Source organism: Fundulus heteroclitus, chromosome 1 (genome assembly GCF_011125445.2).
Source record: "Fundulus heteroclitus isolate FHET01 chromosome 1, MU-UCD_Fhet_4.1, whole genome shotgun sequence".
Taxonomy (NCBI): Eukaryota; Metazoa; Chordata; class Actinopteri; order Cyprinodontiformes; family Fundulidae; genus Fundulus; species Fundulus heteroclitus.
Window position 1 is genome coordinate 16,337,520 of NC_046361.1, and position 14,228 is coordinate 16,351,747.

Genomic DNA, 14,228 nt, shown 5'->3' on the forward strand with positions numbered 1-14,228 from the left:
TTTTCTTTTTAAATTATTAGTCAATGTGAGACAGGCTTTTATGTTCCTTTTATTTGCAGCAGTGGTTTTGGCCTTGGAACACTCATTGATTGCATTTTGTTTTTTTCTTACTGATGAATCATGAACAGGCCTCACTAACTGAGGCTTGTGGAGCCTGCTGAGCTTTAGAAGTTGTTCTGGGTTCTTTGTGACCTCCTGGGGGAGTCGTTTGTGTTTATTGGAGTAATTTTTGTGGGCTGTCCATTCCAGAATTTTTTGTTAACACAGTTCCATGTTTCACTCATTTGTAGATATAGCTCTAAATGGAGTTCAACTTAGAAATGGCTTTTGGAAACCCTTTGTCATGTTTTGCCGGCTTTCTGAAAATCATGGAACAAAGTATTTAAGTTCTTTTTATTCTGCTTAATTTCAGGTAGATTCTATTTAAGTGGTTTCTTGATTTTACAAGTCAGACGGTAATCTGGTATGTGTGTGCCTGGTGATCATGAACTGAAACAATGTGTTTAGACCCACAGTTAATTCATGATTTAACAAGGAACCATTCATATTTTGTCATAGGGCAATCATAGTTTGAATAGCTTTTTTATTTTCATAAAGTTGTCATTTAAAAACAGTGTTTAAAATTTACTAGAGTTGTCTGTGTGTGATGTTAAAATTAGTTTGATGATCTGAAACACTGAAGTGTGCTAAAAATCTAAATCGGGGAAAATATATGTAAGGTGGGAAACACTTTTACAAAGCACTATTTAAAGCTTCCAGAAGCCTGTGACCCTGGCCTCACCTTTCGTAGTAATGCTAAATTACTTTATCTCGCATAATACACGGCCTATTAAAGTTAATCTGAATATGAGCTTTTTTCCAGCATGTAACCTGGAGAAATACTGCTGTGCAAGAGCCCGGCTTCAGTGCAGTAGTGGTCACCTTCAAATGATAAGCTTCTTCTGTCTCCATCTTACTGGCATGTTGCAACATTCTTATACTTCTTCCCTCCTCTTCCTCGTCTTTGGCTCTTCCCTCGCTCCTCCTGTCTCGTCCTCAGACGTGTTCTCGGTGTCCTCTCTTTCCTTCGCGTCTTCCTTTTATTCCCTATCTCAGTGTGCTGCTGCTGCGGGGCTCTCAGGCTGATGTAATTTATGCTATCTCCTTTGCTAGCGTGAGAAAAGAGCATCCTGAAGCCAACGCTCTTCAAGCTGAGTGCTCCTGTGGGAGGCTGTAAGCCAGGGCCGACTGAGCTATACCCTTTTGCTTTGCGCACAACGCGATGACCACACATATATTAGGAGATGCACCTCTGCTGGATGGCAGCACAGGATAATTAAAGCCTCCTCGGTAGTGGCTGTCGGCTGTAAAGGAAATTGAATGAGTTGTCGCTACAGGTATAACCTCCGCGGCGAGTCATTCCACTACCAAATGTCAGTTAAAGTCAAGACTCAGTGAGCTGTTTGTTGATGTGAAAGCATTTGGCTCACAGGTCTTGAGTCTAATTGAGCTCGTCAGACGCTTTGACTTTTCATAGCACTAAAAGCTTCATATTGAGTCGCGGAATGGTAGAAAAGAGTTGTTTTTGACTGTTTATTTTTTATTTATTTTTTTGTACATTTGCAGGGCTGTAATCCATTTCTATGACAACAGAGGCGGTTTTGGCAGGGGAAATGAAGACGGCAATGGAGGGTGACGCCAGGAGGACCAATCAGGTGGGAGCATTGTGAAACCCACAGCAGCTGTAGTCCTCTCAATCACTTAGGGCCCTTGCAGTCTTCTAGTTGATATGCAAGACAGCTCGCCCTTCCTGTCAGAGCCAATAACTAACATCTTAAAGCAGTAGCTGACCTTTCAAGCATTTGCTATTCGTCTTTTATATTAAGACTAAATTGTTTGATGGGAGAAACACTTAACACTTCTTGAAAATCAAAATTTAGATACAATGACTTGAAACATAAATACACCTTGAACTTTTTGTCATGTTAGCTTGACAAACTCTGTTGTGTTTTTATTGAAATTTTACATGAAATATCGATACATGTTTAAGTGTGAAGTGAAAAGAAAAAGGAGACATGGCTTTTAAAATATCACACAATTTGATGTGTAGCATGCAATTGTTTTTTTAACATCATTTATCTGATACGCCGAAATACAATCAAGTGAAACCAACTGTCTTGACAAGTCACCTGCTTTGAAAAAAAGAGTTCCCCTACTAGTAAATGAATATATCTATTAATCTATTTAATATAGATATGGATGTTCTGTTAAGGCCTCAAATGTCTGTTGGAGTCTTGTCTGTCCTTCTAAAATACATACAAAGTTTATGGTGGTGATACAATATGTTAAATAGTTCAAGGTGTTTTAATACTTTTGCAAGTAGAAGCATTTAGGTATGCATAGTGCTGGAAGTCCCTGTTCTCTGGCTCAGCTGACTTTTCTCTCTCGCAGGTTCCTGAGGACCAGGGAGACATGGATGATAGCTCAGAGAAGACCCCCAGCAAAGCCTCCAGATCACCCCAGAAAACCACTAAAAGGCTCAAGACTGTCCCTGTCAAAGTATCTCTCCTTGATGGCTCAGAGTATGACACTGCAGCTGAGGTATGATAGCCCACTTAATTTACACATCAAATATTTTTAAAAACCACAGATTTAAACAAACAACTAATATTTTAGAAATACCTTCAACACAGACATTGCTTTTCCCTTAAATCAAACACCTCATTTAACACCTAGGCTATTAAATCAGATTAAAATCTTAGAGCTCCAACCTCTGCTGTGAAGCAGAATTTAAAGCTTTGTGCGATAAGTCAAGGTTCTCAGTGTGACCAAGGAGCTTCACTTCTTATCGTGACACACAGCCATACTAACTTAAACACAGTTAAGCTAACCAAAAGGTTGCCTTACAGATAAAAGATCAGGCCAGATAAAAAGCTCTCCCAACTGATCAATACACATTCTTGGAGAAAAAAAAACAGATTTAAAAATATATGAGACATTAAAGAGATATTGGGTGATGTATAGCATCACTGTACCTTTAACACAAGCTGATGAGAATCTATGGGCTTTCACATAATGAACCTTAAATGATTTCAAATGCTTACTGTCATTTAGATAAGAAAATATGTTGTATAGCAACATCTCCAGACTGGGTTTGTGGGAAAGCATGGGTGTGTGCATGAGTGTGTTTTTGCTGAGTGGGTGTACGTTGGCGGGTTTGTCACCTGGAGGTACACAGTTGTTAGAGTGACAAGAACAGCAGAGCGACCACAACACACAACATCCTGGAGCAGTAAAGGACAGGCAGACACGGCTCTGGAAGGCTGAAGCAGACTCTGACAATCAGATCCGAGGCACCACCCCAAAGCCCCACACAGAGGAAGGTTGTCAGTGAAGCACAAAAACAGTAGCCTCCAGGCCAAAGAGGCACAGGGTATAACCTAGGGTCCCGAATCACAGCCACATTACCATCATCCATCGCGTAGACCAGGTCTGCCACTCGAGGTAGTGGGCTGTGACAGGGGATGGTTGCGTGGCCCTATGGTGGTGCCTATGGCGGCCAGGCACCTACTCAAACCTGCTGTAACCAGCTATAAAAATGTTGGAAATCAAATTTCGGAACTTGTTATTAAATATTATGCAGCATTTTATGATATTAATACAACTAAACTTAACAATAGGTATGTGTAAATAAATGATTGCTTGATTTTGTGTATGTGGTTGTTATTTGGTGGTTTTGTGGAGCTGTTAGCTTTAGCTAATTAGCTCAATGTCTACAAGGCCCCACCCCTCATAAAAGTGGATAAAAGATCTTGAAATAAATTCTTATTTTATTATAGTAGTGAGAAGAATATATTTTTCACATGAAGAGTTATAGAAAAATTCAACCTTGATTCAGGGTATTTTTCTATTATGCCGAAACACCCAGTAATGAGCTATCTTCCTCTTCTGGGTCAGAGCCCACCACATCCTGGATACAAATCTTGGTATTTCAAATAGTTCATAAAACCTTGAACAAATAGAGGCCCACCCCACAGGGTTACGGATGTGTGAACATGTAGCGATATTCTAAATATTTGTTCTCTGTCTCGTTCAGAAATACTTGCTCCTGTAAAGCTCCACCTTAATGTGATCTGACAAAAACACAGTTCCAGTTTAGTAGCAATTAGAGAACTCCACATGTTTTACATTTGTCATGGCAGGGTAGAAAAAGGCTTTCTCCTGGCATGACTCCAAAACAACCCGTTGCCCAGTAGATGGCAATTAGTTGTCATTATGGAGGCACTGAGAACCCCAAGATGCAACTATTAGCCCAGGACAGCTATGGCGATCAAATTCGCCACTGCATATGGTGCAACTACTCTCCTACTTAGCCATGCGGTGCCATATCCACCTTTTTTGAATGCCATTATCTGTTGTGTTCCCCATTTTTGAATTCATTACGTACAGCACAGAACTCCCGCTGTTATTTGGTTAAATGTCTTTTATAGTGTTACATTGACACTGCAGACTCTTCATAGCTGTCAACTCTTCATAGCTGCTTTTATTATTGGAAAATGATTATTTAAATATTTAGATTTTAAGTTTTTATATTTTTTTTACCTTTGTGTGTATCTGCATGTTTCCATTTGCCTTTTGCTTTGCTGCAGGTACAACTGAGACAATGAAGGATTTTTTCCGCTGCTTTATTCACTTCCTGGCACAGACTCAGTTGAGTCTATCCATTTCAAAATCAGCTTTAATGTGTTTGGAGTTGTTATCTTGTTGGATAGGTCAGGTTTCAACCATCTAGCCATTATGTTGATCTAAAGTTGAAGAATTTGAAGGTAGTCCAACTTTTCCACAATAATATCACCAACAACTATACAGTTCCTTAGCATGATGCTCCCTTACCGTGCTTAAGAGTTGGTATGGTGCTTTTGGATTTGAAAGCTATTATTGTTTGTATTAACATTTTCCTCAGAAGTTCGTTTCTCCATGGGCAATTCTGTTGACCTGTAAATACATAGTAAGAGAAGGTGATTTTATAAGGTTTCATTTGGGCTGTTTTGATTTCCTGCTAATTTCTCTCTGGTGTGTGAGAAGCAAGTCCATGTTTCAGAAACCTTAGCTTTACTCCCCACGCCACAAGTTTATAGCTGCATGGTTCTGAGGAAGAAAATGCCATAGTGATGCTGCTCCCATCATCGGGGGCGTGGGGGATGGCAAGCTCAAATAAGAAATCCCAAGCTTCCATTAATCGCGGCTCTATGCTATAGCCTTTGTGTTTGTAAACAGCAGATTGCAGCTCAGTGAAATCTCTTTGCTTCTGGTTTATTTCAATTTCACTGCAATCCACGTATTCTTCACGATCGGGTGCCGAAGAAAACGCCTCTTCTCAGCAGAAATGAATTGTGGATAGGTATGTCACGTGGGAGAAGTTTCGCAGATCCTGTGGATGTCTCTCAGAGCTGCATGGATTCATAGTTAGAACCTTAAGTGGAGCCCCCTTGACCGCGGCTGCTGATGAAATGTGATGTGGGCTTGTTGGTTCCCAAGCTCCCCCCCTGCCGCCTGTACTCGATTTATCGCTCACTGCCACACAGCTGACCTCTCAGATCACACACAAATGCCCTTTTCCTCCAACTCAGCACCCAGATTTTCTCCAGTCTTAGCTACATGTACACATACACACACCCACATTTCTGCAGGTCATCTGGGAAGTGACACTTGAGGTAGTGGGCTGTGACAGGAAATCCATACAGCTGATCCATGAGTGCTCTTATGTTTGACCGGGGGAAGAAAATAGAACGGGGGAGGCAGAGAAGAAGAGGAAAAGATGAAGGGTGGATGTGGAGGTAGAGAGAAAGATGAAGCAGAGGGATAAACAACGGGGAGTGCCTGTTTGCGTGCTAGTATGGATGAGTGGTTTAATGTAGGGTATAAGCAAACTGGAACTGAACGGTAAATGCAGTGAAATCATTACTTTAATTAGAGTCGTAATGTCTGCAGAGCAAGCTGGAAAGGATAATAAAAAGGGAGCAGGGAAGGAGGCTAAACCTCCTATTGATATTTGGCACACAGCATTATGGATATTGACTGTGGATAGTGCATTACTGTGTCTAGCTCTTTACCTGAGGGTATTTTATTAATTTATTTTTTTAGGCATGAGCTTCAACATTTACATATGTTACTTCACTTATTTAAAATCTTTCATTAATAAAGCATCTTGCTCTTTAGTAATAATTGTTATAACCCTACTGTTTACTTAATTTAACAACCACGTATTTCACCAGGCATATTATTTATTTCTGCATGTCATCACCCAGTGGTTCTACTGCTTATTTTTACTGCTAGAACACTCTGCAGTCTAACTCTTATTCTCTTTTGTATTTCTTTTTATTTAGTATACAGCTTGGCTTAACAATCGGCATACTGTAGGTGCAGGTTGTAAAAACATCTCACCGATCAGCTGGCTTTTAAACAGTTCTTGAAAAGCTGTCAAGCATTTGCTCTGAATCAATTCTCAGGTAGTTTGTTTTACAAGGACTCTCTTCTTTGTGATAAAGTTCCTCAAATATCTTCATTTCTTGTTACAGTAACAGCAACAATACGGTAATAACACATCTTTGTATCTGATAAACACACGTGGGCACCAACGCAAATGTAATATAGATAGTTTTTTCTTAGTCCTACCTCAGGTAAACTACTGTGGGGCATTTTGTAGTGGAAGTAGCACCATCATCATTGCCATTTATTTCATAAAGCGCTTTAAAAACCAAAGTGCTGTACAGGGAGGCCTACATAAGAACTAAAAGGGAAATAAAAAAGCAATATAGAACAAAAGCAATAAGCAAAAATCCAAGGGTGACAGTATAAGTAATAAAACCCAGAATAAACGGCAAATTAGTAACAAAGGCTTGCCTAACGGTCGTTCTCTGTGGAATTAAAAGCCTGTTTAAAAAGATTAGTTTTTAAAAGAGACTTAAAATTAAAGATCCAGCTGACCTCACAAAAAGAGGGAGACTGTTCCTGAACTGAGGATCTGCAGCCGAAAAAGTTATGTCTCCCCCGATCACAAGCCGAGTGCTTGGAACAACTGAAAATGTTTGCTTTTTAGTTCTTATCAAACTAGTACAATCAATCAAACTTATCTTTAGCGTTGTAGTCATGGCCACTTAACCCAAGTCTAAGATCAGACAAGACCAAAATTTTGATAGAACAGAGACCAAGAGAGAAAAAATAACAACAAGAGACTCTTTTGATCGTTTCTGTAATCATAATAGTTAAGTTATTGCTGCAAACATGGAAAGGAGATCTTCCTTCACAAGCTCAGAGCTCCAGACGACCGGTTACTCTAATCCCTCTGTATTTATTCGGTGCACTCAAAAGACGGTTAAGTAAAGCCAAGCTAGTATGTAGGTGCCTAGGTGCACAGGTGTTAGCATGGAAATTATGGAAGTTAAAACCTTTAATGGTTGCTTTCAATGCAGCCAGGACTTTCACACTAGTTTGTTTTCAAAACCTCAATGAAACAAGTTAAACGAGATCATTTAGTCACATATAGTAGGTTTAAAATTAAAATTAAAATTGGTTTCTAATTTGTGCTTCTATACTGGGACGATGCTGTATTTGTTGTTTGATTTGTGCTTAAACACCAGCTGAATGCCTGTCCTCAACTGGTCTCCGTAGGTGAGGCAATCGGCCGAGTGGATTTTGAGGACTAGCCTCATGGAACAGATTTAGTGACAGAAATGTGACTTCATCCAATTGGTGTAACAACAACTTCTAATCTGATGCATCTGAATTGGTTCCCATGCTTTAGAGATGTCCTGAGATGTTTGTTGCAACTTCAGTTTGAGAAGAAAAAATGCTACACTTGCAATAAAATCTCAAACAACACCCTCTGGCCATTTATCTGCATCATTCTCTCACTGTTCTCACACATGGCAGCCTATATGCAGCAAAGTCTGAATAAAATATATATATTTTTTCTGACAGAGACAAATTGCGCTGCACAGCCAAATTAATCAGGCTACTTACATTTTTTTAATGTTATGCTCACTGTAATTCCAATTTCTCACAACAAAGGTTAGCTCTGGCCTTGTAGTAAAAGGAGACAGAGGAAGTGAGAGGGCGTGCGCACAGACTGAGGGGACCTATTACTCCTGTTTCCATGGTAACAGCTGCTTGGTTGCCTTGTCGCCATAAGAGCCAGGTCTCCCTTGGAGATCAATCTGGTGTGTGTGCTCTTAGCGGTGTGTGTGTGTGTTTGATCGTGTGTGTGTGTGTGTGTGTGTGTGTGTGTGTGTGTGTGTGTGTGTTTGACTGTGCCAGTTCTGCCGGCTCAACCCACGCAGGCCTTCATTTCAGCCCTGAAGAGGCTCATAGGAGATGGGTGTGGTCTGTTCCAACACTGCAAGATACAAAATGCTCTTTCAACCTTTAAATAGTCACAGAAGCTTTTTCAGTCACGGCCACTACTAAGGAGGGAGGAAGAGAGATTGAAGTAGATCGGTGACCTATCTCACTTTCAGATTGAAACGAATGAAGACTGACTGAGAATAATCTGGCACAGATTTTCCTAATTTTCCTCTTTCAGGTCAATTTACCCTTTTGCCTTGTTAATATTCTTCAAGTTTATACATCTTTACGTGCTTTAGCATCCACATATCCTGTGCATCTAAACATATACATATATCAGTTATGATTATAGGTCATATAAAGAACACTAAATTATGAGAAATAATAAGATAAAATACAATGTGGAAATGAGTGACATTTAATGTAATCATACAAGATCAGCAGATTCAAATCAGATACAACTAGGCACATAAAACACAATAAATATCTAAAACAGCATATAAACAATTACATAATACTATTCAGTACAAAGAACTGCAGGATAAAATGACAAATTGTGAGTCTGACAATAAAAAAAAGAGTATGAAGAAAAAAAAGTTTAAATGTTGCTTAATGGACAATCGTTAAATCTATTTTAGAAATTTAGAAGAGAACTTGAGTTGAGTGCAACTTTAATACAGCTGTTTATCAACTTTATCAAGTTTAAAATAGACGCAGGAAAGAAACAGTGGGACGTGTAACTGATTAACCAGTCTTCCATTATAGCTGTGTACATCACTATTGATCAGCAACGTGAGTACTGTGAGTACAGTAGAATAACTCCCCAGAGCTCTTAAGCCTGCGAGCTCCCGTTCAAGGGGGATTGAGCTCTTTAGCAACAATAACGCGCTTGTAGCTGACTAACTCTGAGAGCGACACACATTTATCACATGCCCAGATCTTCATCCGAGACTCCTCGACAAAAGTATCTACTTCATTCTAAAACCCACTGACCACAGCTCAAACACCACGCAAAAGAGCACTCAGATAGCCAAAATGCAATTTATGACCATGTTTGTGTTTTGGTGGGTCTTGTTTCGACGACACACGTAGCAGCGCCCGAACGATGCGTTGCTGATGAAAGCCAACAGGACACTGAATCCATCAAAGTCAAACTCATTAGCATAACTATATAGTTTGTAATGTATATATAGTTTATAATTAGAGTGTGTAAATAAAGAGTGCTGAAAAAATTTTATGTTTTTTTTTCTTTGGGGGGTGGGGGTGATTGTAGATTTTTAACCAAATACATAATAACATCCCACATTTTCAATTTCAAGAATAAATTGCAAATTTCAAAACATTGTGCCAAACTGTGCCACAATAGGGATCCGTCTGGATTTTTTTCTAATAACTTCTCAGTTGCTTGTTGTGTGGACAGCAAAGCTGCTACAGATGTAACAAAGATATTGTAGTTACAATGTATTGTGTTTATTTCCTTCTTTACAGCAAACATAAGTAATTTTATGTAACCATCTGTTTTTTAGGCAGGATTTGTTTTTGGGGCATTTAAATCTCATTTACTCAGGCCCAGAATAATTTACTTTCAAATGTTCACATCCACGTCATCCTCCAGGACTTTTATGTTAGTTCATAACAAGATTAGCAATTTAGGCATTGTGCAAGTTCAGAAATCCCTATAAAGTATGAGTGCACATTTTTTTTGGAAGATAGACCTTCCAGCTTAAGAGGTTTTAAACTATATTAGAGTGTTGGATACAACTTCTGATGAACTCAACTATAAAGCAAACATAATAATGATGCAATTTGCTGCAATAGGATTTGGTTTTATAAATAAACTACATGTCATTGATTCTGACTGCATACATTTTCCTAGATAGAAACTACAAGGACATTTGTGGGTAACATGATTATTTTTTAATGGAGAAGGTTATGTTATATTAAAAAAGATTTAGTAATATGATAAAAATTGTTTGATGTCTTGGCTGCTTAGGTAAAACGTATGGTGGCCCAGTTGCCTTGCAGTGTCAGGACTGGTTTGCTTTGAATAGGGGAGTGGATGCAACATTACGGCTGTTGCAGCGTTTACACCATAGAATTAAAGCTACAATTGATAAAAAATGTAAATGTATTGATATAAAGAGATAACATATTGAACTTTGACCATTTGGAAACATGTTGCTGGTAAGAGTTTGCAGTGCACATCTTTGTTTGAAAAACTTCCAGCAAAAATAACAAGATTAAGAAATAATAACATAACAGAGAAATCATAAATGTAACAAACAATGTCCTAAAATAGATTCCTGCAGGACCCCACAACTTGTAACAGCTCAAACAGATGCTTAGTCTTTAATGTTGACAACATATTACCTTTTATGACTATAGAATGTAATTATTACATCACTCCTGTTAATGCAGGCGTTTATTGTGTGAGGTATCATGTCATTGTTTTGTCATTTGCATATTGTGTTATGGGTAAATATTGAAGAAAACTGCATGGAAAAGATAGAAAAGTATAATATGCAACACACATTCTTCTATCCCCCTGGATATGTGATATAGGCCTTTTACCTTTACACATACTAACTGCTTTTCTATTTTCTTTTCTGCCTGTCTATATGTTTGTGTTTTTAAAAGAAATTTGCCAAGGGCCAGACCCTGCTGGACATGGTGTGTGGCCATCTGAACCTGCTGGAGAGGGACTACTTTGGCCTGACTTTCATTGACTCAGATAATTCTAAGGTCAGACACGGAAACTTGAATAAAAATAGGTTATTGTTTTAAAGCTGTAAGTTGTGCCCCTTATGCTGGTAACAGAAGAAACAGAGCTGTAACCTACTTTAGTCCTTTAAAGGTTTTACCTTCATTATGAGCAGTTAGTTTTTCATGCCATAAATCTTAAAAATGGCAAAAGTGGCAATTTGGGCATTTCGAATGACTTTGTACAATTAAAGCTCCTGTTAGAATTAAGCACAGATTTTGTAGACATGTTTGACAAATTATATATTTTACATAAAAATATATTTTGTTTTAAGTGTGATTTTGTCACCACATGCCCACCTGTCTTGTTTGTCCAGTATTAGAGCACTGAAACTCCAATTGCCCTTTTAACTACAATAAAGCCCTTATAGCTTTAGATTGACATACATGACATTTAACGTTTTATAATGTGAACAGGCAGCTCAGCCTTTAAAAAATAAACTGCTCCTGATCTGCAGCACACCATAAAAGCTTTAGTCACTTTGAAATGACAAAATTAAAATCAGCTTACATTTTTGGTTCAAGCATTAGCACTTTCTATGATGACAGAAGTCTTTATCAAGTCTCTAGCATGAATATATTAGGCTTTCAACAAGGGAGATAGATTTAAAAAGGGAGGAACGGTGGTGGTGTTCTATAAATATGGATATGGATGATTCTGCGTGGGTCAAATTTCTAAAAAGAGACTTTTTTGCACTTGTCAGAACTGGCTAGATCCCTCCAAAGAGATTAAGAAGCAAATTCGGGGTAAGTTTTATCCTATGTATATGTTTTATCCAGATATGCACATAGAGGTGAATGTGCACTCACTGTATTTAAAAGTGGAGATCTTCACAAAAAAGCTTTGCTGCTGTTTTTTTTCCACAGTTGGTTCCTGGACCTTTGGATTTGCTGTTAAGTTTTACCCTCCAGACCCCTCTGTGCTCATCGAAGACATCACAAGGTAGGTCAGACTTAAACAAAAATGTGTATTACTTGACCGAGCTAATTTTTCTTCTCTCGATGTATTTGACCTCTCTGAGGGGTACAGGGATCAGAGAGCTGCTAAAGGACAGAAAAGTATAAATACAGTTAAAAAAACAATATCATGAAAAGGTTATATACATATGTTGTATATATATGTATATAAAATATATATATTTTTCATCATCCCTTTCAGAAGGTGAAGCTTATATTGCATAGATTCATTATACATGGATTGACATGTTTAGAGCCTTTATTTAGCCTGCAAAATCCAAAAATCAGTGTCTCAGAAATTTCAATTTTTACACAAGCTCACAAAGAATTATGCTTTAAACAAAAATGTCAGATATTCTAAAATATATGATCATTATAATACACTCAATACTTGGTTGGGCATAAATTATAAGCCAGTTTCCATAAAGCTTGTCACTATATGGAAGCATGAATTGCTCTGAAACTTCCTAGTAGAATCCTGTGTTGATTGTGGACTTTAGAAAACACACTGAACTAACACCAGCAGATGACATGGCAACCCCAGATTATCCCCGAATGTGGAAACTTTACATAGGACTTCAAGCAACATGGATCCTTTACCTCAGCCTCAGTGGACTCCTTGTGAAGCTCCCACAAATTCTTGAACAGATTTTGCTTCTTAATTAGCTCAAGGCTCTGGTTATCCATTTTGCTGCTCCTTTTCTAACCAAACCTTTTTCTTCCACTAAACTTTCTATGAATATGCTAAAACATTTTTTTCACAATATTCAAATTTTCTAAGACATTCCATTTTGTCTTTTCATTAATTTTGAGCCACAATCACCAAGATGACAAGAAGCAAAGGCTTGAAATATTATACTCTGTGTGATATTCAATGTGTTAGTTTCACTTTCTGAAATGAGTGCAAAAAATTAACTTTTTTATGACATTCTATTTTTTTTTTAGCTACACTTGTGTGTTACAAGATAAAGGTTAAGAGAAAATGTTTTGGCAGTGGTAGATATGCTTTAAAATGTTTAAAAACCAGTATTGCTTGAAGATACATGGACAAATTCTTCCGCTGGTACTTTCACAAGTTTGATAAGTCTGCTTATCTATGCAGTTTCCAAAAAGCAGTTGTACACTTTGCTTCACATGACAAGAAAAGCTTTTGTCTTCTCGTACCTGCTTTGACTCTAAGTTTTCTAACTAAATAACAAAAGAATGGATTAAGCTCTTGGCTCTTCCAGGCAATTAACATTTGTTTTTGTTTTTTTACTCATCCCGCCTAAACACAGCAATGCACCAGGATGAAGCAAAAAAAAACAAAAACAAAAAACTTTTTTCCTATTTAGGTTTCTGAAATATTATATTTGTATACGTTTTCAGGCTCAGCCGACAACCCTGCCTCTTTCTTCTGTCAGTAGTCTTTTAGGTGCTTCTGCAGCTTGACATAAGAGCATTTTTGTCTACCTTAACTTAGGCACATAATTAAGAAGGTGAAACATTTCTAAAATAACGTCATGTGAAGAATAAAGCTCAGACTCAAAACTGTAGTGTCAAGAGTACTAGGAATTGTCTGCATACCAAATAATATGTATTTAAGGTGCTGATCATCCAAACGGGGTATTGGTTAAATTATGGTAATCAATTAATCAAATTGATAAAGGATTATGTTCCCTTTCCAGACAACTGCACAAAAAAGAAGCACAAGGCAATTGCTTTGTATTTTGCAGGATTAAGCATTATTTGAAAAGCTAAACAATTTTTTACACTTCAGAACCTTATAAGAATCTGAAAAGGAAGGGGGAGAACCTGGGTTATTTCTGAATTATATTTAGGGCTGTAAAATATAGGTAAATATTGTAATAGCTGTGGGCATATTTTCTTCTTGCTTCTCTTATTCATCTGTGCTTCAATTTCTTTATGACCTCTAGTATTTTGGGTAATGTAATTTGTGTCTAGGATGAGCCTCTGTGGCTATGAGGCTAAATATTAGATTAGCACGAAAAATGCATGTTAATAACACTTGGAATATATTAGCCAACAATTACTGCACTCCAAACAAGAAATTGTGACATGCATATCGCACACACTGATATTGTGATGACGATATATTCGTTATGTATTGGACAGCTATAATATTAATAGTTAACTCTAATTTAAAACATGAAAGTTGTGAACGCACCTGTAATCAAAGGTCTTCGGAT

At 37.8% G+C, this 14,228-nt stretch overlaps 1 protein-coding gene across 4 annotated transcripts in view; it reads left to right on the top strand.

Moving 5' to 3' along the window:
• Positions 1 to 14,228, top strand: part of si:dkey-178k16.1 (band 4.1-like protein 1) — a 61,254-nt gene that overhangs the window by 25,063 nt on the left and 21,963 nt on the right. For 3 of the 4 annotated variants that reach the window (XM_036136382.1, XM_012873455.3, XM_036136391.1), the window contains exons 2-6: positions 1,606 to 1,694; positions 2,431 to 2,580; positions 10,960 to 11,064; positions 11,787 to 11,829; positions 11,950 to 12,025. In XM_036136382.1, the coding sequence (XP_035992275.1) occupies positions 1,623 to 1,694; positions 2,431 to 2,580; positions 10,960 to 11,064; positions 11,787 to 11,829; positions 11,950 to 12,025 (446 nt within the window). In that variant the 5' untranslated portion in view covers positions 1,606 to 1,622. Of the gene's footprint in view, positions 1 to 1,605; positions 1,695 to 2,430; positions 2,581 to 10,959; positions 11,065 to 11,786; positions 11,830 to 11,949; positions 12,026 to 14,228 lie in introns of those variants that run through there. The other variant, XM_036136393.1, reaches the window with a different exon arrangement.